The 24,825-nt window shown below is 45.9% G+C and overlaps 1 protein-coding gene across 2 annotated transcripts in view; it reads right to left on the bottom strand.

Moving 5' to 3' along the window:
* Positions 1 to 24,825, bottom strand: part of Lama3 (laminin subunit alpha 3) — a 228,620-nt gene that overhangs the window by 60,247 nt on the left and 143,548 nt on the right. The window contains exons 35-41 of one of the 2 annotated variants that reach the window (XM_032885613.1): positions 22,103 to 22,264; positions 19,348 to 19,446; positions 17,644 to 17,727; positions 15,018 to 15,248; positions 11,119 to 11,232; positions 5,312 to 5,421; positions 2,265 to 2,345 (exon numbers count right to left, since the gene is read on the bottom strand). In XM_032885613.1, the coding sequence (XP_032741504.1) occupies positions 2,265 to 2,345; positions 5,312 to 5,421; positions 11,119 to 11,232; positions 15,018 to 15,248; positions 17,644 to 17,727; positions 19,348 to 19,446; positions 22,103 to 22,264 (881 nt within the window). Of the gene's footprint in view, positions 1 to 2,264; positions 2,346 to 5,311; positions 5,422 to 11,118; positions 11,233 to 13,838; positions 14,091 to 15,017; positions 15,249 to 17,643; positions 17,728 to 19,347; positions 19,447 to 22,102; positions 22,265 to 24,825 lie in introns of those variants that run through there. The other variant, XM_032885614.1, reaches the window with a different exon arrangement.

The raw sequence follows: 24,825 nt of genomic DNA on the forward strand, positions 1-24,825 counted from the left end.
GCCAATGCATTCGTAGACATAAATCTAGGAGTTTCAAATGTTTACACAGAGGAAGACTTCCTCTTTTTTTCTGATGTGTGATTTCAAGGCTGTGTAAGCTACACTGACACTAATTACTCAGTAGAGTATGTAAGGAGGTAGAGTTATCGACCAGAGCAGAGCCACGAGCCACTGTTAATTCTAGATAATACAGGAAGAACTCAAGTCCTAAACTCAAAGTTTAAATATGCCTCAAATATGGCTTCAACTCTCAAATCAGTTAGTAAGAAAAATAAAACATGTCAAATTTTATATTAAGAAATCAGTTAGAACCCCTTCCCCATTAATAAAGTTGGGGTGGCTTATCCACGTCTACCCCACAGTAGTAAAGTGCTAGTTCTTAGGCCTTACATGCTGACCAGCCCTGCATTCTTCTGCAGAAGAGCTACAATCTAAAATATTTTATTTTCATGCCTCACCTACATCTAAAGTTTCTACAGAAAAGACCAAAAGTACAACATACCCATTATAAGGCCAGACAAAGAACTGGGACATTTAACTCTTCCTTATTCTTGAAAAGCATACATTACTGGTTACAAGAAATAATTGGTTCTCTATTTTCCTTTCATAGCTAAGCACAGCAGATTGAAGTGATGCTCCCTGATTTCCCAGATGGCATTAGTACAGGAATAAGGGGCAGAGAATACATCTCCCTATGGCTCTGTGGGGCTGAGGGAAAGAGGCGAGCAGGGGACAGGAGGAGCTAGAAAACCTCTCTGTGCCTACTGTTGGTAGGCCACGTAGACTTCTCCACACTGTACATTCCTGCTTCTCACCCTTGATTTTCTTAATTGTCAATCAGGATTTAACAAATAGTGCCATGAGGTACCTAGGTGTGCACCCATGTCTAATGTAAAAATTGTCATCCACCTGGCACTTGTGAGGAGATGTTCCTAATCAAGAAACCGTAACTTGCATTGAGATGCCAAGTGTAGCATATGCTGAGAGAACCATTCATTAGAAATGTCTCAAGTCATCTGCACAAATAAACATGTGCCTCATGGGGCCTGCCGATATCTTTGACTCTGTCTTTTGTACAGAACCACAGGAGGTTAAACCAGGAAGAGCCTCTCCCAGATGTGAGCCCCAGTTCAATGTCACAGAGCCCAGAATAACTGCCCAGCCTTCCTTCTCCAGCCCACACACCTTACCACCTCCATATAGCTGATCTTTCCCTTGCTCTCCGAGGCTCGATCCTTGTCCCTTCAGATTCAACCCAACCCAGCTCAGTTTTGGGACTATGCCCCATGCATCCCCCAGCATCGACTCTTCGTGCTGGATAGAGATCTGGAGGCTGAGCAAATACTTTGTGTGCTTCATGCGTGTGATTATTGAGAAGAGGCATGGTAGGTTATTAGAACCTGAGGCTACTTTTGCCTTACACAACCTGCACAGCATCCAGTATGGAGAAGCTACTCAAGAGAATCTGTCAGTGAAAAACTGAAGTGTATCTCTAGGACACTTGTCCCTCCACAGCATTTACTATTATTCTTTTGTTTCATGAGCATTAACTAAACATATCATGACCAACATTATGATAGGCATCAGGGTCTGGGAAATAAATAGGCTTTCCTAAGTGTTCAAAATATACTGTGAGAATGTGTGCATGTGTGCGCACGTGCATGTGTGCGTGTGTGTATGTGTGTGTGTGTAAGTGCACACACAGGTACACAAATGCATAAGGCTATGGATTATGTATTTAGAATTATAACTAAAAGTTATATATACAGACATATATAAGCCTATTGGTGAGGATAAGGGTATATAGAATTGTGTCAGTTGGGTGTGGGCACATGCGTGAATGAGTTTCTATGAGAATAAAAGTGTATACAGATATTTTGGGGAGCAGTATTTAAGCAGTCATTAGGAGTGGCATATAGACCTATGGAGAAGATGAGAGTTATGCAAAGAGCACATAAGGATGTAGGGAAGGACTGGTATGTAGTGGTGCATGCTGGGAGGAGGATGTGTAGAGATGGGGAGGGTATGTGGGAATGAGGATGTGGCCGGGGCACATGCTGACGTATGTGTGTATGGAGACTATGAGTCTGTGTGTGAGTGCCTATGTGCTGTGTGCTCCTCATTCTTATTCTAAAACATGAGCATAGAGGAAATGATCTATTAACTGAGCAGTCTTGTGTTTTGCCCAAGATCTTCCTAGCCCTCAGTGGGATCCCAGTCCCCAACAAACCTGCAGCGGACACACGGGGCAGGGAGAAACCTACCTCTCACACTGTGCTCCTGTGTATCCGGGTTTGCAGGCACACCTCACAGCTCCTCCATCCACAGCACAGCCAGTGGCAAAGCTTAGAGGGAGACAGAAAAGGTGCCTCAGTGCAAACAGAACCCCATGGGCCCACTGTTGCCCATCACAAAGACCAGGTTCCATGAAGTGAGAATTGAAACGCTTTGTGAGGATGATCTGGAGTGAAGAAAGTTGTGTGGGGAGACCATTTTGCCCCTGGAGACTCGCTGGGGTGCAGGATAAATAGCTTCAGCCGACACTGACTAAGTGGGCAGAATGCAGGCGTGCATTTTCTTTCTGGCTTGGATAAATGCATTCCTTCCCTCGAGACAGACACAGTACCTCAGTCTGGAAGAGATGATTACAACACTATTTCCCCAGGAATAACAAGGAGGGGATACAAGTCTAGGCAGGAGGGAGAATAGCAAGCCCTGATTCCCTTCAAATATTCTCTCCCTGTTTCTGCCAGTTTCTTCTATGCAAAACCTACTCCTAGCAGTCAGGCCAGGCCTTTGCAGTACAGAGTTTCTTCTGTCCCCCTGGAATTTCTGAGGTACCCTTGCTGGTGGCTTTACATCATTTTCTAATCAAGTTCTGAAATTCCAATTCCTTTTCTTTTAGCTCTAAACTGACAAATATTTGAGAAATCTTCTTTGTCCCCAGCAAAGCCATGAAAAAGCCATCTAGGCTTATAAAGTGTCTATATTTGTGGAGCACTCCACTGACGCACACCAAAGGAAATGAGCTGGTAGGAGGGGTTAAGCTTGGGAAGCCTCCTTTGTTGGGGCGGATGGTGTAGAGCTTTCCTCAGGGACCATGTGAAGTCTCTCAGTGGTGTTTCTGTTGATGGAGGAAGAGGTACTAAACGATCACAATGACAAACTCAGATCTATGTGCAACCCAGCCGCACCGAAGCTGGGAGCTGGCTTTGAGGATAGCTACGTGCTTTACCAAGCCCGAGTAGCTCCCGAGTGCCCTATGGGGCGCCTGCTCTTTTCTTGTGTCAGCCTCTGCCTGTGCAAGTCTGGGCAGGCACAAAGAACGCTATAGGACAGGGCAGGCTGAATGGGAATCGAACACGATAGAAAGGCAAGGCAGACATTTGACATAGGGATCTCTGCAGAAGCAGCACTCCGGTGCGTGACTTTGTGAGAAGGAATATGAGGCCAGTTCATTTGACGCCCAGCTGGTCTGCTTAGCACTCTTCTTGCTGAGCCTGCACTGCATAGGCAGTTTTTTGACTTTCATACCCATTACTACTTTCCTTCGTTAGCTGTTACACCACATGCCAGGCCCATTGAGGACAGGAGAAGAAATGGTGACAGTCTATCTGCCGTCTGTCAGTCACACCAGGCCTGAATGACAGCTACAATTGTGTCACTCAAGGGCTCAGAGCTTCCCCAAAGCTTCCATTACATGAGGAATTAAACCCAGATGGTGGCTACTGTCTTCAAGCTTAAGAATCATAGAATCTAAGCCCTGACGAGGCCTTTAACCTCATGTCCAGCCCTCCTGATGCTGAGAGGAAACCTGAACAATCCCTTTGTTTCCCTTGCTTTTGTTTACTTTAAAATGACTAATGTGGGCCTGTGTGGATAAGGTATTCTGAGACTGCCATGAGCTCGTAGAGGTAACGACCCTGACTCATGGGGTTTACTGATTATCCAGACCAGTTTTCAGAGCTTCAAAGCTACTTCTGTTGGAGCCACTGACTCTCCTCTTAGACATGAGCAAAGGTCCACTAGGTGACATTGTTGACATCAAGGGACAGAAAATCCCAGCCTTCATATCAGGCCAAAGCTGTCACTTCCTGGATGAGCATCCTATGAAGTTCGTCACATAAATCCCCTTCTCCCATCTCACCTTGATGCATGCTTAAGTAGTGCTTCTTCCTTATTCCATAAACGGTCTCAAACCCTGCTCATGAAGATGGGTCTGAGGCTTGCTCCGTGTCCTGTCTTTGCATTTGGCTGCCTCGTGAGGAGCCTTTCTTCTTCACAAAACTCATCCTTGCAGTGATTGGCAGATTGTGCATCCAATAAAGAGGCCCACTTGGGTCAACTTCCTCTTAGTGCACTTCAGGCCCTCCTGCCTCTCTGTGAACATAGCTCTTTAACCTGCTACCTCCCCCATCTGCTCTCAGTTCTGTGTAACTGCCAGAACACAAACAGAGCTTGTAAGCCTCGACTGTACCTTCTGGCCTCAGGGCAGGGCAGATGCTACAAGGGTTTCCCTTCTGGGACCAAGATGCTGCCATGGCTGTCTCTACTTGATTAATGTCTCTCCAGCCAACTCCATGGCCTCTTGGCCACTCTCTCTAGCACAGATACTCATCGGCAGTCACATAGTCTCATGTCTGTCTGATATTCTATTGCGTGTTAATTTTTACATTTACTTACTAAGTTATAATGACCTTTCCTTTCCCTGACCCACACCAGGTAAACCTCGGGACATCAGATCCACCATATATATTGACTTCCTTAGTACAAAACCAGACTGAGAGCTGGCTCTATCATGGGTGCCCAAGAAATCTGTAAAACCACCAAGTAAGTGAGCAGTAAAAGAAAAAAAGAAAAGGAAAAAGGCAAAGGGGAACAATTTTAAAAGATGGTTTCTGTTTGATAATTGCTTTTGTTTTGTTTTGGTTTTTCTCTTGTATTCATGTCTGCCCATTTAAGAAAAAAAAGTAGATGGCTCAGTCGTTAAAGTCTAGGCTCATAATCAAAGGGCGGCTAGGAAGGCCACTCTGAAAAAAAAAAAAAAAAAACCATACCCGAACCGCAGCTTTAGTGAAATATTATTCACATACCATACAGTTTACCCACACAGAGTATACATTCCATGGTCTTAGTAAAGCCACAGATTTGAGTGACCACCATTATGGTCAATTTTAGAACACAGTTATCACTGCAAGAAAACTCACAGCCCTTTAGCAGGGACTTTGCATTAGCCCGCTAGCCCTCTCCCATCTGCTCAGTTCTGTGCGACTGCCAGGCTACAGGGTGCAATTTTGAGCCTCTACTGTACCTGTTGGTGTGAGGACAGGGGCAAACCCTACAGGATCCATGGATGGCGCTTCCATAGTAACCCTCTTGGCAACGCTCACAGTGCTCCCCAGCTGTGTTGTGCTGACAGTTCTAGGGACAGATGAACAGGACAATGAGTTAGCCGTCTATTGCATGGGTCATTTTTAGGTCATTATCAGTTTACAGATCTTTTTCAGTGCTAAAGACTAATCTCAGAGTTTCAAGTATGCTTGGTGAGTTTGGCACAACTGAACTTCAATTCTAGCCCCTAATCCCATCCAATCATAACTCGAGTCCTCTGGCTGCATGATCATATGAATTCTGTTAACCATATGTATTTTTTTTCCTGTTTAATTGCTGTTGGTACCACACAAAAATACTGGGATGCTGGAATGAGAGTTCAGCCTTCGTAAAGTACTTATATTTGCCTGGCATGACAAGGACCTGAGGTTGCTCCCCAGAAGCCATATTTTAAAAGCTAGTTGTGGTGGTGATGCTTGTAACTTCAAGTTGGGGAGAGGGGTATGGCAGATCCCTGTGCCTTACTAACTAAGCTCCAGGCCATCAAGGGGCCCTGTCTCAAAAAACAAACAAGAAGAAAAGTAGATGGTACTGAGGAAGCACACTAGCATTTTCCTCCAGCTGCACACAGACACACACACACACACACTCACACACTCTTGCACTCTCACACATTCACACTTCACAGTGTCTTTTTATTAGGTAGAGTAGAGAAAGCTCATCTTGTTCCTATGCCACAATATCACTTTCACAGCTGTGCCTCTTGGGTAAGTTCCTTCATTTATCTAAGTTTTATATTTTTCCTATATCAATTTTTATTGTCATACGACTACATATAAGCATTGTTTTCTTAAATATGCCATTAGAAGAGAACTTTCCATGTTGTTGAGAGCATTTTAGAAAGCAAAAGGTAGGCTACATGTGCTGATATATACATATATATATATATATGCATGAATAAATGCATGCACTTGGAAGGCAGAGACAAGCAGATCTCTGAGAGTTCAAGGCCTTCCAAGTCTACATAAAACATTTCAGGCCAGCCAAGGTTACATTCCGAGACTCTGGCGAAATCAAACAAGCAAGCAAGCAAATATTTAAAACTGCCCTTGGTCCCTGGGAAGTGTGGCTTCTCCCTGTCCTTTTAGAAAGGGTCTTCTCTGGGACTAACCCTATTTTACTTCATAATTCATTCACTACAATACTCTAAATGGCAATAAACTTTAAATAGGTTTAAATATACATAGAATTTGTGAAAACAGTGGAAAGTTACATCATATCAGAAGACCCTTATAATACAAGTCCCAGAGAATTAAGGAGTTGTGTTTGTGTAAATCCAATTATCCTCATGTCAAAGTCAATGCCTTACCGAGGGTGCTCCACAAGGAAGCATCTCTGTGACTCGCCACCACCCAGCCTGACAGAAGATAGAACAGATTTCCATCCTCACAACAAAGTTTCAAATACACACATACCCACATACAAGTACAAGTATGCGAGCGTGCACACACACACACACACACACACACACACACACACACACAGGGGGCGGGGGGCCACAGAGAGAGAAGTGGGGACAATTGCCTGTACTACAGACATTTGGTAACTAAGATGACCTTGAATAAGATTGAGTTCTGACAGTTACCTGTATGCTACCATGGTGCTTGAACCAGGCAAGATAATGGATATAAAGACTTAAATAAGTCCTGGGACTGAGTAAGGAAAAATCAATTGCTAGAGGATAGAGCTTGTCTCTAATGGAAAAGACACACAGTTAAACAAATCCATGCTTTATGAACCTGTAAGGAATTAAAAATTACATAAAGCATGGTCAGGTAGTGTTTGAATGAGAATGGCTACCACAGGCTCATATGTTTGAAGGATTAGTCCCCAGTTGGTGGAACTGTTTGGGAAGGATTAAGAGGTGTGGCTTTGTTAGAGGAAATGTTTCACTGGAGGGGGCTTTGGGTTTCAGGAGTTCATGCCAGGCTCAGTTAGCTCCTCTGCCTCACAGTTGCTGCCCTGGTGGATAGGCAGGGCGGATGTAGGATGTACACATTGCAAGAAGGTTCTCCAGAGGAAGGGTTGTATCTGGGGGTTCTGAGCTCAGCCCAGATCTCAGGACTGGCCAGACAGCAAATTCTCAGGGTTTCCTGGGAGTAGTCTGCCTGGGGGGAGCCCCAGCAGCCTTTAGAACAAGCAAAGAGAAAACTATAGAAATAGCAAGTAGAAAAGAAAACCTTGCTTGGTTGAAGAACGAAGTATGAGTCCCACAAGTTATCCTTCCATGAAGCATACAGAATCTAGAAAAGTCCCTTTTGTTCTCTGGCAGTCTTTAGAAGGTAGGCTTAATCTCTGCAGTGGCTCTGTGGTAAGACAAACATCCACTCTTGATGAAGGCGACGCTTCTGCCACATACATATACATACAGACATACACACACACAGACTGACACACATAGACACACACACAGACACATACACACACACACACAGACACACACAGACACACACACACAGACACACACACACAGACAGACACACACAGACTGACACACACACACACACACACACACTCACACACACAGACACACACAGACTGACACACACACACACATACACACACAGACTGACACACACACAGACTGACACACACACAGACTGACACACACAGACACACACACACACAGACACACATAGACACACACACAGACTGACACACACACAGACTGACACACACAGACACACACAGACTGACACACACAGACACATATACACACAGACTGACACACACACATAGACAGACACACACACAGAGACAGACAGACACACACATACACACACATATGCAGACACACAGACACACACAGACTGACACACAAAGACACATATACACACAGACTGACACATACATACACACACATAGACAGACACACAGACACACACAGACTGACACAGACAGACACACACACATACACACACATATACAGACACACACAGACACACACATATACAGACTCACACACACAGACACACACACAGAGACAGACAGACACACACATATACAGACACACACAGACACACACATACAGACTCACACACACAACACACACACAGACACACACACAGACACACACAGACAGACACACACAGATACACACACACAGACACACACACAGACAGACACACACACAGAGACAGACAGACACACATACACACACATATGCAGACACACAGACACACACAGACTGACACACAAAGACACATATACACACAGACTGACACAAACATACACACACATAGACAGACACACAGACACACACAGACTGACACAGACACACACACACACACACACACATATACAGACACACACAGACACACACATATACAGACACACACACAGACACACACACAGAGACAGACAGACACACACATATACAGACACACACAGACACACACATACAGACTCACACACACAGACACACACAGACACAGACACACACAAACGGACACACACATACACAGACACACAGAGACACACAGAGACATATACACACACAGAGACACACAGAGACACACACACACAGAGACAGACACATACACACAGACAGACACACACACATACAGACACATACAGACACACACATACATACACATACAGACATACACACAGACATATACACAGACACACAGACACACACACAGACTCACACACACAGAGACACACACAGAGACAGACACATACACACAGACAGACACATACAAACAGACAAACACACACACATACACATACAGACATACACACAGACACAGACACACAGACAGACTCATACACACAGATATACACACATGCAGACTCACACACACAGACACAGGCAGACATAGACACAGACACACACACACAGATACATACAGAGATACGCACAGACACACACAGACACATACACACACAGAGACACACACACAGAGACACACACACATACAGACTCACACACACAGACACACACACATACACACACACACACACACACACACACACACACACACACACACAGGCAGTATCCAACAGACTTTTGTTCATGAATACTTATGAGCTAGAAAACAGCCATTGGTTCCGTTTCATCTGTCTGAACATATAAGGTTAGAATCCATCAGGCAGCCCTCTGGCTCTCTCCTGTTCTGGCCTGCCCCAACTAGTGGCTGAAGCAGATCCGTGAGATGTGAGGAGCAGGTTCAGTCCAGTCCAGGGACCCTGCAGATACTGGCCATGTTACACAAAGCGAGTCAGAGGGAATTTCCAAAGGTCTTTGCCTTCACAGGGGAGGTCCTGGCTATCAAACAGGGAGAAGTCTCATAGGAAGGAAGAATGGAGGACAGTTAAACATAAATAAACAAATAATCTAAAAAGGGTCTTTGGAGATGAAAATTACTTAACAAACTAATTTTTAAAAACTTTTTTTTTTGAGAAAAGGTCTTACTACATAGCCTTTTTAACCTGGAATTTGCTATGTAGACCAGGCTAGCCTTGAACACACAGAGATCTGTCTGCCTCTGCTAGAATTAAAGACTTGTGCTATCATGCTGTAATATTATTACAGAGAATTTGATACAATATCCCAAAGTAAGACCCTTTTCTAGCCTATGAGCACTGACTTTTGGACAGTAGCTGGAAGACCTGAGGCTGTGAGGATGGAGAGGTGAGGCCATCCCTTCTCCTCCTTGGTACATCCACCTGCCCACCTTTCCGCTGCCCCCACTTTATCGTGGCAACCATAGGTGCTTGTATTTGCAGGGTGAGTCATAAGTCACTTCCAGTACCCGCTTCTCCCTAATTCTTTTTTCTTTTTTAATCTTCTTTCTTCTTCTCCTCCTCCCTTCCAGGCAAGGTCTCATGCTCTCAGGACAGCCTCAACTTGCCAGGTAGCCAAGGATGACCTTGAACTTCTGTGGTGGTTTGAACAAGAATGGCCCCCATAGGCTATGTATTTGAAAATGCTTCATCATCAGGGAGCGGCACTATTCCAGGATTAAGAGGTGTGGCTTTGTTGGAGGAAGTGGCTTTGTTGGAGGCTTTGAGGTTTCAAAAGCCCAACTGGACCCAGAGTTGCTCTCTGCCTGCCTGTGGTTGTGGAGCTCTCAGCTACTACTCAGCACCTGTCCACATGCTGCCATGCTCTCTACCGTGATGATGATGGACCAAACCGCTGAAACTGTGAGCAATTCCAATTAAATGCCTGCTCTTATAAGAGTTGTCGTGGTCATGGTGTCTCTTCACAGGACAGAACAGTGACTAAGGCATCTTCTGATTGTCCTGCTTCCACTAGAGTGCTGGGACTACAGGCTGGTTCATATGGTGCTGGGCCCTGTGAGCACTAGGTAAGCACTCTGCCATGCTCAGCACCTGTAATAGCTTTCTTGAGCTACTGTTCAAGTGTCCGTCCTGAAACCCATGCCACCCCTACAAAACTGAGTCTTAGGCTGACAGCTCAGAGTTACTATATCTAGGCAAGACTTGAGCCCTTTGATCCACCTCTTAATATATTTAATGGGGCAGAGAAAATGGGAGCTAAGGTATCTCATGACTGTTCAGATAGGTGTTCTTCTCTGACAGTGTATGTTACAAAGCAGGCAGAAGTCGAGTGTAAAATACCTCAGTCGGCCTGGTGATTCAGAAGCTAAGGCCATAGCAATCTGTTTAGGGTTCTATGGGAGATGGGACATTGATGTCTCAGGCAAAGCATGAGGAACAGATTGCCTGCCAACACAGTGGGACAACCAATTTACTCACAATGCACACTCCCGAGCCGTCTTGGCATCTATTTGAATGTCCGTTGCAATTGCAGGGAACACACCTTCCCGCAGGGAAGCTTTTGATGTCTCGATAGTATCCTGGGCGACAGCCCTATTTTCAAACAAACAAAAAAACGTTCAATCGATACAAAGAGAAGAGAAGAATTATTTTTGAAAGCTTGTTACCATTCTGACTGTGAAGAAGTCGGGGTTTTAAAAACCTTCTTTCTCCCGGTCTTATGTGGATTTCTGATACCAACCACCAGGCCACTCTGCTGCTTTTGATCAGGTTGTGCTAGGTCTTTGGGACCATGGGAATGGAAGCTAGCAGAGAAAGGAGATGTGGGCATGGCCCCTCTCCACACATGGATCCTTCTCCACACAGGACCCCTCTCCACACATGGGCCCCTCTCTGTACATGGCCCCTGTCCACACATGGGTCCCTCTCCATGTGCCCATTAAGGGGTTGAGGAGGTAGACAGATAGGAGGTAAGAGGATCAGGACTGCAGTCCTTACGGGAGTAGACAACTAAACCAAACAACTCAAGTCAAGATTCTCCTGATAGCCCACCCCTCCCTAAGTATGGGTTCTGGCTGGTGAGGGGTGAGGTGGAGTGACATAGAGTCTTCGATGGACTCTACTCAAAATGGTACGGTTATTGAAATCATCATAGTGACACTTACTAACCAGTGGTCACCAGGAAGCCTGGGTAGAAGGAAGGTGTTGAGTTCTCACATACAAGACTTTTGAGAAAAATTTCTACCACATATACAGAGATCCCGCCTCACGGTCCCCGGGTTTGGTCTTGTTTTAGGGTCAATATTCCATCAGTCAATTCTTTACTGTCTCCTTCCACTCTAAAAACACGGGTTACTGGTGTTTATATGAATAAAAAGTTAACGTTTTCCCATGGACTTATGTCCTGTTTAAAAGACTCTGTTAAGAACTTTCCAACAGCCTTTTAATCTCAGTACTTGGAAGACAGAGGCAGGGGGAATCTCTGTGAGTTCCAGGCCAGCCAGAGCTACAGAGTAAAGCTCTATCTCAAAAAAAAAAAAAACAAAAACAAAAACAAAAACCAACGAATAAATAAAAAAATGATTTGATTCTTACAGTGCCCACTAAAATCATTTAGAATTCCACCTGCATTTGGGAAGGACAATAGGTAGATAAGGTCTTTATATTGGCAGAGCTAATCAATTCATAGATTAAAACTGGGCATTTCTCCTTGTTTGCTGCTCTGAGCTCCCAGATTCCCATCTTTAAAGCAACAGGAAGAATTAATAACTCAACCTGTCTCATTGTCCTTAACAGCATATGTGTCCATAAGACTGAAATGACAGTCAACGGGGACGCTGAGATGAACTGGCCAGTCATACAGCCCGGGCCCACAAAGGCTGGCACGTGGACAACCAGAATATAGGAATCAGGTGCCAGCCAGGAACTCCTTCCTAAAGACCATACAAGCGACAGAACAGAACGTCTAATGTAATGTTCCTTTAAGAGATTAGGGACCATGTTTAGACAAATGGATATATTGGAAATTTTTCTCTGTGGGCTGTACATGAACAGGCTTGTCTAACGGAGAATTAAAGCATTAAAGACTGTTCTTTGCTGCTGGCTCAGCTGTGAGACACATCTGAATGAAATCCAGCCAGGGAAGGGAGATGATCGTATCTGCAACCAGCCAGCTGACGCTAACACCATCTACTTGCTCAGAATTATATATTTGGTAAGGAACAAATTATCCAAATGAACAAACAGGTCTCGTTTGAAGGTACCATGCTTGGGCAGAAAGCTTTCCTTGGGAAAGAACAGTCTATCACGATCAAAACAAAATCATCCACCTTGATGTGCTTTAATTACCAGCGGGGTGGGGGGGATGCCCCGCCCGATTTCTAGTCATGTGATTCAGAGTACTTGTCAGTGACTCAATTGTAACCATTTCGTGCCTCCACAAAGCAAGCAAACACATTTTACAGACGTATTCAAAGGCTACTGACGACTTAGTCCAGATGAAAATCAATGTGTCCTAATAGGTTACATCCACCAAGAGGTGTTATAAGTGGTGACGTTTTGCAAAGCCATTTTAAGGATAAAATTTCTAGTAACAATTTATTCATATTACAGATGACAAAATCATGCTCCATCTACTTTCCAGGCCCACGTCATGAGCCGCAGGCTCCATTTCTCGTAAGTATGCAGCCATTTCTATTTCTCTGTAAGCAGCCAGGGCATGTAAGGAGTGCACGGAATTCCTGAACGTTTCCTGCCTGACAAACTGCACCATGTCTATGAGGTACAACCCAAACTTTGACCGCTTTTCTTAGTCGTGTCTCTTAGTGTTTCTCATGTTATACTTCCTGGGTCATTTTTTTTCCAGGTGAAACTTGCAAGCCTACATGTAATAGACTCTTGCCCCAGGCTTGAGCCAGTTCTGAAAGGGCACAGAGTTTCATGGTAGACCAATATTCCACAAGCATCCAGGCTCTTGGCTGTCTGGGAATTCCAAGGTGGGCTGGAGTTTATAGGGTTTGTGGTTAATGCTCAGGAGAGCAATCTGTCAGGCACTGCAGTAAACCCTGCCACTCACAGCAACTGGGAGGCCATCTGCCCTTCCCCCAGCCCACCCATCTACTCCTTAATAACCCTAACTCTAAACGCCACCAAGCTGGACACATTTCCCACCCCAAAACGAAATGTAAAAGGAGCATTACCTGGCTGGGTCTAAGCTCCATATAACTTGCTTGCAGATGGTTTTGCCCTGGACGCTGAGGAAATGCTACCCTTTGCTGCTCTGAGCCATACCCCAGGCACTGGCCCAGAGCTGCCCCAAAGATCCACAGACATCCTGTGCTCCAGGCCGACCACCTCGCTGTAGGCGGCATCTTGATCCCTGGGTGTCCTGCCTGGCTGCGTGCAAACCTTTGTGTTCTTCCTCTTATACCTGCCCTTCCTGCAGTGCCCGGGCCTGCCTGACTCAGGGAAAGAAGGCTGTCTGCGGCAGGGGCCCCACCTTTAAACTTCACACATGAGTCAGCCTACACGGAGAGAGCGCATAAGAGTTCCATGGGTAAGTGCAGTCTTCTGTAATTCCTGGGGGGGGTGGGGCAGACGTCACCTTCTACCCACCTGGCCCTGCAGACAGCACCAGACATTAGAGCAGCTGTAAATCACAGGCTGAGTCAAGGCAAAGGCCCACACCCTGGCCAGGAGGGTGCTAATCCACTCCTCTTTTCCTTGGGCTATCTATATTTTGTCAGCTAGAAAGACGATGGAAGGTATAACCTATGAACTAACTCACAAGGAAAGGAGTTCCCATAAAGCAAGGGAAATATTCTTTGGCTTGAAAAACACAGGGGAGCGAAGAGCTTTGCTCCTTTATGTACATTTGGTTTGTGGGGTACACAGAACAACATCACCGCTATCTCCTAATTTTACTAACACTGCTTCTTGTTAGGAAAAGAACACATTGATTTATGGGTGAGATAGAAGATAGTTTCACTTTGTGGTACACTTTAATCATGGGAGGCTGACTTTAAAAGCTCAGACCTAAGAGGTAGAAAATGGGAATGAGATTTTGCCTTCTGAATCCAGGATTTAACTGCACCAGGGTGCCGGGGTGGCGGGGTGGCAGGCAGGGGGCTAACACAGCCTCCCTACCTCTGATTTCTACATCTATAAAGCACCTTCAAATGGCAAAACTCTGTGATGCCTTTGGAACGTTTTGAACCCCTGAAGGTAGCCTAAGGGAGATACCAGATCTGTCCCAGCACACTTGGATGATGATAGAGAGAACCCCAACACTGCCGCGCTGCTGGACAGCAGCCAGGAAAAGCCAGACACGGGCGGGGCCGCAGGGAGGTGGGGAATACCACCCCGGTGAAGTTGCCTACCTGACATGAGTCACCGGTGTAGTCAGGGGGACAGGTACACATCTCCACAAGATGGGCCCTGGGGCCACTTCCCGTGTCAGAGGCCTCCTCCAGCCCTACCTCACCCAGGGTGAGCCGCTGTGTCTCCGTGAAGTGGAGGCCCCGGATGTAGAGGCCTTCCAGGCTGGACAGCACAGCCATCAGCTCTTCCCGGGACACTGGGGCACTGTTGCCTGCGTGCCTGAAGTTTCCCTGCATGGGCAAATGGAGAGGCTTTCTTAGGCAAGGTCTCTTCGAGAGAGAGGGTCCTAGAACAGGTCAAACCAAGACAGCTAGCATGTATGCAGGGGGGTGAGGGGGAGACTCAGAGGAAGATTGGGGGTGTCCTTCCTGGCACAGCCACACCAGGCTAATCCCGGGAAGGGGTCTCCATGACCAGGGCTATGCCTTTGTAAATGTACTTTAATTTGGGAAGAATAGAGTCAGTGACGAAGACGCAGGAAGAAAAGGCGGCTAAATCAGGTAATGCTGGCTAAGGTCATAACTAGGACAGTACGCAGTCTTCTCTCCCACAGGTTTGTTTTATTGATTGCTACTTTGTTCACTTCCTTTTTAATGTTTGCTTGTTTTTTTTTTTTTCTACTTTTTTTCGGAGCTGGGGACCGAACCCAGGACCTTGCGCTTGCTAGGCAAGCGCTTTACCACTGAGCTAAATCTCCAACCCCATTCACTTCCTTTTTAATGTTTGCTTGTTTTTTGTTTTTTGTTTTTGTTTTTTTTGTTTTTGTTTTTTTTTTTTGTTTTTGTTTTTTTTTTTTTGTTTGTTTGGAGGGGTTTTGTTTATTCTGTAGAGTCTTGCTAAGTAGCCCAGACTGGCCTGGAGTTCATGATCCTTTTCACCTGTGCCTCCGAGTGCTGAGCTTTCCAGTGTGAGACACTATCCATGACTCCTCAGATCATTTTTGACTTGTAATAGGCGTGTGTAATTTTATTATTTAAAAAAAGCACACATGGAATGAAATGTACCCATTTTAATCTTATATTCCTACAGCACAGTCATCTGAGCGGTGAGCACAACGTGGCACAAGTCTGAAAAACTTGCTCGTGCTGGAAACCAAAACTCCAGCCATGGAAAGACACACCCCGCTTTCTAGGAGTTGGAATATCTTAGGGGATCTCACATCAGTGGACTCACATGCCGTATGCGTTTTGAGACCAGGCACTTCTTATCAAGCAGTTACTTAGCCATGAATTTTCTGCTCATAGCTCAGATCACTGAGCTAAATGTTGTGCACACAGTTTGCACACAATTCTTTGTTGTACTGTTCCCTTCCGTTTGTAATTTTCTACTCTCTATGGTGGAGCTTAGGGGACAACTTGCAGGAGCTGGTCCTCTCCTTCCACCATGTAGATTCCTGGTATCGAACTTGGGTCCTCAGGCTTGCTGGCAGATGCCTTTACCTGCTGAGCCATTGTTTTCAGTCCCCCTTCAGTAGTTTAAATACCTCATCCACTCATAAGGTAAATACCTCATGTTACCAAGGACCCCTTGCATGTGATGGCATGGCGCCTGTGCAGCTCTCTGTCTTCTGCATGTGAATTACAACACGCTTGTGTAACCCCCTTCCATCTATTGGATTTAGGGGTGACGGTTTGGCGCTGATACATTAGTGACTGTCATCAAGTTAGGGAAGCGATTGCTTCTTCAAATGTTTTCCTTTCTCTTTCTGGAGTCTCCATTATACATTGGGACACTTGAGCTCCTTCAAACTCACGTCTGCCTCCAAAAGACAATACGAACAAAACCGTGTGAGCATCAAACACTCTATGGTCTGTTAGATTCTAGATCCCGTGGTGGAGTTTTGTACTTTGTTAGCCAGACGAAACAAGGCATTTAGTCTGTCACGGTTCTAGAAGCTCCAAGCCCCACATCAAGGTGCTGGCTGTACCAGCTACATCAGGAGGGTCTCTTCCTGGTTTGTAGATGACACACGTGATTGAAAGAAAGCAACCTCTCTGGTGTGTCTCTATCTCTGCTGGTTTATTTTAATTATTTACTTGTGTGTATGTGGCAGGTCTGCATGCCAGGCACATGCATGAAGCTGTTTATTGAGAGAGAGCAGAGAACATTGGACCTCCTACAGCAGGCATTATAGGAAGTTGCGAGCCACCCGGTCTGAGGACTGCAAACTAAACTCAGATCCTCAGAAAAAATGACAGCGCTCTTAACCACTGAACCACCCCTCCAACACTAAGAAACATGAGCTCTCTGCTTTCTCTAGGCACGAGTAGTAGATCGATAGGTAAGAGTTGGAGACGGAGGAACCTTGCTGACCGGCCTTCCTGGCAAGTTTCAAGCCAATAAGAAAGCGTTTCTTAGACAAGGGGGAAACGTCACCTAAGGAACTATAGCGGAGGCTGTGCTCTACCCGGCTCTGAGAGAGACAGAGAGTTGGAGGGCAGGGGGACAAAACCATGTAACCACGAAACACTTGGTGGCATATTATATTCTAGATTATGTGGTGGAGGTTTGCGCTTTGTGCGTGCATGTGCGTGTGTGCATGTGGGTGTACATAAAAACCCGAATGAAAGAAATAAAACACAGAACGGGGGAATCATCAAAACCCCCCTTGCTCTCCTCTTTTACCTCAACCACTTGCACTCTTCCGTGATGTGGCCTGTCTGGCCGTGGGTCACTGGACTCCGCATGGATGATGGACATGTGTTGCCCCTGATAAAGGGAAGCAGGGATACATTAGTGCCTTAGCTGGGGTGCTTTGAGGTTCCTACTGATGTCAGAACAGAGTCCTCCGTGTGTCTACAGCCTATGAAACAACTGTCTCTGAACAGTTCAGCTCTGGAGGCCCGGTGACACGGAAACAAGTAAACAGTAGCTGATCAGGTACATTGCCACAACTACAAAAACGGTCTTGACCAAAGGTGATTTTAAAATGTGGAAAAATAAATAAAAGCTGGGAAGAGAGCTGAGCAGTGGTCAGGAGAACTGGCTGCTTCCCCAGAGGTCCTCAGTTCATCCCCTAGTGTCCCCAGGGCGGTTCACAACCATCTGTAAAACCCAGGGAAACCGGTGTGCTCTTTTGTGCATGGACAGACATGTGGATTAAATGCTCATACATATTAAATGAGTAGATAATGTTAAAACTGTGGGGAAAGTATTTATTTTAGTCATTCTTTATAGTAAATGTAGGAAGTACGTTTCATAGCTGCCAATAGGGCCTTGCTTTGGTGGTAGATTGCTAGGGAGGGTGGGGATGGAGTAAGGGTTAACAGAGCCTAGCTCTACAGCTGGTGTACTTAGCACCCGGAAGAAGAGAAAGTTTATGGATGAAGACAGGGGCCCAGGACTCCGGCCCACCAATGTGGGATGTGGCCTCCATTCTTAGCCTCTGCCCCATCCCATTCAGTGGCTATGGGAGGCTTCGCAGAACGGCATGGGCTTGTCCGTGCCCTGCACGGCAGCCCCACTCAAAGTCACACACTGAGCCCAGCCGTTCTGTGTGGGTTCCAAATCCTGAGGCTGTCCATTTATGAGGACAGAACATTATCGAGGCTCACGGGCCATTTCAAACCTTAATCTAAGGAACAAGACTCTTAATTACAGTGGTTTCAAATAAAGCAACAAAGGAAAAAACTTGTGAGCCTAAATGATTTCTATGTCTGAAGGTAAATTTAAGGTGAGATTCTGATCACTACCTCCCAGCACATTCCAAGAGTGTGTGCAGTTAAGTCCTCTGCAGTAAAAATTACAGCAGAAGCTTCAGCTCCGAGGTTGCTGTAAAATACAGAATAGAAACCCCGCCCAGCTGGGACAGCACTCTCATCACATAACAGTTTCTCCTTATGCAAGTCTAAAATCTTTGCTGCTTAATTTCCACTATGGAGCTGCCCGCTTAGCATCTGATGCAGACGTGGAGGTGGGGACCGAGCTCCAGGGTTTGCCCAGCAAGCGTGAGCCTTTGGGTTCCATCTCCAGCAGCCCTGCTTCCAAATTAAGCAGAAACAGAGTCGGCTTCAGGCTACGGCTCCCTAACTCACATTCCAGACTTTGTCCTGTATCGCAGGGGTGCCACAAAGAATGGGCTCAAATCATTTTTTGAGCTGAAACTGAAAGATAAAACCGTAAGACATGGGGCAGTTTCCAGAGTGAAGTATAGCCAAATACGTTGCAAGGGGAATGGAGGAATCCTTCGGGCAGGCGTGCCATGTGCTCTAAACATTCTGTGTGAGCATCTTCAAAACCTCAGACACAACTCAATCTAATGTTCTGCACAGCCCAGTGGTGACCACTGCTTCCTGCTTCCTGCTGCGCGGGCCACGCCTTAATACCTACAGTAAGCTGCACGTCCGGCTGCTTTTCCAGAAGAACCATGTCTCCGGGTAAGCCAAAGGACTTGGCTTGGTAGGTGAGGTAGCCGCCATAGGAGGACACCTGAAATTGGATGAACAGTATCATCTACACTGGACACGACCAGGCTGGCACTAACCAGAATGCCTGGCAAGGCTGGGTGCTCTCTAGAAGGTGGGACTGAGAACAGGCCACCACCCTCATGCTATTTTTACATTCCTGAGAAACATTAATATGAACATGGTTTTTTGTCTGTTTGTTTGTTTTTTTAATTAAGATTGTAGGGGCTGGAGAGATGGCTCAGTGGTTAAGAGCACTGGCTCTCTCAGAGGACCCAGGTTCAATTCCAGCGCCCACATGGCAGCTTACAACTGTCTGTAACTCCAATTCCTAGGGATCTGACACCCTCACGCAGACATACATACAGGCAAAATACCAATGGACATAAAATAAAATTAAGTTAAAAATAAAAATAAAAGTCTTTAAGAATTAAGGATGTACTTTTATTTGAAGGAAAAACCAGCAATCATACTAGAACAAGAAAATATTTTTGTTTTACCTCTCTCCCATGATGACTATTATTTCACTGGGAGAAATGGGTATATCAGTTGCAAAATAAGCCTCGAAAAATAAATTTTCCAGAAAAAAAAAATCCCTTGAAAGCAAATGGTGACTATTGCCTGTGCTATTATAAATTTCCTGGAGTGAGAAACCATGGTCAACTGCTACCTCAGACAAAAGACTGGGTCAACACAGTGTGGTCTTAGTGGCAGTGAATGGTCACAGTTCCCTGTCATCCACTTCACCTCTGCCCCAGTCCCTCCCACCACTGCTGTCAGCTGGGGATAGGGAGTGATCTGAGCATGTGCAACATCCCAGAGCTGCTCCAAGGGAGAGCTGGGGAGCTGCTCTGGGATCCCAGTCCGTGGGCTGGACCTTCTTCTAGGGCCTGCAAGCTGATAGAACAGCCCAGAGCTGTAGTCACAGGGTCTAGACCCCATTCCATGGAACATCTAGGCTTATCTCATGGATTTTAAGCAAAGTCTTTTTGACAGGCTGGGTGGCTTTTAAAATAAGTGCATGAATTCTGATAATCCTCCTAGAAGCTGTAGCGGCTTGAATTAGGAATGTCCCTGATGGGTTCGTGTGTTAGGATGCTTGGTCCTCTATTGCCATGACTACTGGGGAGTTGGGGAACTTTCGGGAGGTGCAGGCTTGCTGCTGTGGGAAATGCTATGGCTGGGCATGGGCTTGGAGAGCTCATGGCCTCGCCTACTTCCAGCTCACTCTCTGCTTTCTCTGTGTGGTAGGAGATGTGATCCCTCAGCTTCCAGCTCTAACCACGGACTGCCATGTCTCCTCCCGCCATTATATGGCCTCTTCCTTTGGTCACAAAAGTAGTAACAGGAAAAGAACTCATACAGAAGTGAAACGTTGCTATTTCTCCTTGAGTGTGGGCTCAGTGACTCATTTCCAATAAGTCAATGTGCAGAATGAAGCAGAAATGAGATTCCACCACTTCTAGGGTTGGCTCGTAAGATTATGGCTTCTGTCTTGACTTCTTTCATTAGCTCTCTCTCTCTCACTCACCTTCCTTGGTTACTTTGTGGAAGCCAGCCACACACAAAGGCTCCCCCACTGGTCTAGGGAGGGCACAGAGAGTGAGATACAGAAGCCTACTAGCAAGCATGGCAGGAGCTTTAGCAAGTGGACCTTTTAGCTCCACAATGACCAGCCCTGTCTGTAACTCCAGAGGAAGCTCTGGGCCATCGACTCCTGGATCCCTGATCCAGAGAAACTGCACAACACAGTCACTTGTCCCCTTAAACTGCTGCACAGTAGCAAATGACCAAAGAGGGTCATACAGGAGAAGCAATGAAACCATCAGGGCTCACAGCTCTTCTCCCAGAATTAGAGATCTAGAGCCAATACTGAGTTAACTCATGAACATTGAGTTAATTCCCATGGCTGACATTTTATCAATTTTGCCTACATAATGGAACCTCCATAGACACCAGAAATTTAATACCAAATATGAACTAATGGCATCCCATGAACTGGGGCTTTGTTCAACCCACCCTTCCTCACATCTCCTATCGTGCCTAAGTTGAGGCCTATGCTTTTACGCAGGGCCTGAACTTCTGAACTCTATCATAGCCATGGTCTGCCATGATCATGCATGTGGCTCACTCATAAGATCCTGGGAGAGCGCCGTTAAATACACCGACTCTGCTGTGTGAGCCAAACTGCCACAGGTCCTGTGCTTCTTCATATACTCTCCGGTCACGTTTTAGCTTGTATTCTCCTGACCTTTCTACTTTAAAACAAAGAATTCTCGGCAGAGCGTTTGAAAGCACCTGGCCCATTTACAACAGACATTATTTAAATGGTTTTATATTTCCCTAGAGGAGAATTCCTTGGCAGGAAGCACAAATCAAAAAAAATAAATAAATAAATAAAACAAAACAAAACAAAACCCGATGTGGAGGACTTCCTTTCTGGGATCTACTGTATGTGGACCACACACGAGGGCCTTTCTCAGCCCTCCTCCTGGCGAGAGGCAGGGCATCTTCTTCATTCTTGCCTAACTTTATTTCTAAACGTTAATTACCTGAACTTCCACATGCTTCCTCCCTCTAGGGAAACGACAATTGTGCCAAGTGGCAGCTGAGGCCACAGAGGGCCCAGGAGCACGTCAGACCGTCGGTCAGAGCCCAGGAGGATGTCAGACCGTCGTTACCTTATCACCGAGGTAGGATGGAGGTGCCACCCAGGATGCGCTGTGGACTGAGGACGGCAGTTCCTGCAGATCAGCAACCACGCTGTTGCTGCTGGGGTTGAAGGACACGGGGACATCAACTCCATCTGCTGTCTCCAGACGCCAGCCCATCATGTCTACAAACTGGAGCACGGCAATGTGGCTTTTAGCGTGATTGGCTACATCACTCTCACAACCATCTGCAAGCCCAGTGCCAGCATCTCTATTAGTAGCCCTTTCTGCACTCACGTGGTGCACACACAGACACACATACACAAGCAATAAGTAAAGAAGGATAGAGGAGGGACGCAGGGGGCCATTCCTGATAAACTATTTCTTACAGACAGACTCATGGAAAGAGGCAGTCACTGCCTTTAGCTGTGTAACCACCGGTGACTCAGTCAGGCTCCAGTGGGAATTACCATTCAACGGTCACACAGATGACCCTAGTAAACTAAATGGTTGACAAAACAAAACCAAGGGACATTGGTCTGGGAAAGGGACAGGAAGAAAGGGGTGAGTAGGGGAAGAAATAATCAGAACTCATTCCATGCATGTATAAAATTGTCGAAGAATTAACTTAGTTCTTTAAAAAGGTTTAGAACAACATTTAAAAAAAGGAGCATTTTCTTAAATGTGTTGTGGAATACAGTAGCCAGAATACAACATTTCCTTGTTTGTCATCAAGGAAGCCAGCTCTATTTGGAGGGACAAAGACCAGATGAGGAATGGCTTAGGAATAAAGCTTCCTGGTTTTACAAGGGCTGAGAAGGGAGGCTATAGAACAGATTTACAAACTAAATTTTTTTCTTCTTACCAGTCCACCTCCATTCAGGAAGCAGTAAAATGTATAAAACAATATCACATAAAACAGTACGCATGCTGCTACTCATTCATGGACTAATAGAGTTGATAAAAGTCTTAGTTTTATGAAGTTAAAAAGCGGCAGAGATGGCTAGAGTGATGGCTCAGTTGGTAAGGCATGGCTCTCACAGTCATGGGTAAGGCATGGCTCTCACAGGCATGGGTAAGGCATGGCTCTCACAGGCATGGGTCTCACAGACATGGGTAAGCATGGGTCTCACAGGCATGGGTCTCACAGGCATGGGTAAACATGGGTCTCACAGGCATGGGTAAACATGGGTCTCACAGGCATGGGTCTCACAGGCATGGGTAAGGCATGGGTCTCACAGGCATGGGTAAGCATGGGTCTCACAGGCATGGGTCTCACAGGCATGGGTAAGGCATGAGTCTCATAGGCATGGATGGGTAAGGCATGGGTCTCATAGGCATGGGTAAGGCATGTGTCTCATAGGCATGGGTAAAGCATGGGTCTCACAGGCATGGGAACCTGAGTTTGATCTCCAAGAATCCACATAAAAAGGTGATATACACCTGTGGTCCCAGTGCTTGGGAAATGAAGACAGAAGGGTACCAGTCAGTCTAGCCTTAGCAAAATCCAGGCCAGTGAGGGACTAGCTCAGAAACTGAGGTGGAGATTATAGAAAAAGATATTTGACATTAATCTCTGTCTTTAGCATGCATATGCACACACCCTTTCATGAACACACACACAGACTACACGGAGTAAGCAAACTTAAGATGTGATAAGACATTTGAGAAAGAATGTGAAACAGGAAGAATGTAAAGAGAGCGTGGAGAAAGTGCTATTACCATCATGAATACATATTCTGTGGGACTGGAGGAGAAGCATAGAGACTAAAGTGCTTTCTGCACAGGGGTGAGGATCAGAATTTGATCCCTAGAACCCATATAAATGCTGGGCGGGCAGGGCGGCTCACCTGTGATCCCAAGCCTCAAGAAGCAGAGATGTGATCGGCCCAGAGCAAGCTGGCTGCTTAGAGTAGCAGAACCGGCAAGCTCTGGTTTCAGAGAGAGAAAGCTCACATCAACATGTATGGTGAAACACCGTAAGGGAAGGCACCAGCATCGACATCTGGCCTACACATGCACACAGCATGTCCACACTACCCAGATGTGTGCAAACACCTGCTCTGTAGGCTTGCGAGATGCTGGTTATCAGGCTACCTGGTTAGCCTCAGGATGGGAACCGGAGACCAGAAAGGCAGCAGGTGTGTGGAGGAGAACTTTCAGAACAATTCCCTAATCTTCACATAAGTCAATTATCAGTTAATTAGTAATGGACAATGATAATGATATATGATGATTATACCCATATAACGGGGACTCTATGAAGACAAATGATTTCTTGGAGAGCTCCTCAGGTGTAGGAGGGCTCAAGGACATAGCATGTCACTTTGTGGTGACAGAATTAATGTGCTTGTGGACCCTCACCCTGAAGGTCTGTCTATCCAGATGTCCGTCTGGACACTTTATCATATCTTTACAATTCAACAAATTCCATCACTGGATGACTATTTTCTGAGCATCTCTCATGTCCCAAATCCTGTCCTAGGCCCTGGTATGTGTTAAGGAGCTCACATTCTACCAATTAAGGAGGGAAAGAATGATTTCTTAAGTTAAAGGCATGATTTGTTACAAAGGGTTAAATGCTACGGAGAAACCAAGCGCAGCAATATCGACAGTGACAAGGCGTGCTGAGAGAAGGCATCCTGAGCATGTGGCGCTTATCAAAGACCTGATGATCTGAGAAGCAATTGCGATGATATCTGTGGCGTGCTGAGGCCAAGAAGCAGTGAGGTATAGAGAGACTCTCTCACAAG

The sequence above is a fragment of the Rattus rattus genome, chromosome 15, assembly GCF_011064425.1.
Source record: "Rattus rattus isolate New Zealand chromosome 15, Rrattus_CSIRO_v1, whole genome shotgun sequence".
NCBI lineage: Eukaryota > Metazoa > Chordata > Mammalia > Rodentia > Muridae > Rattus > Rattus rattus.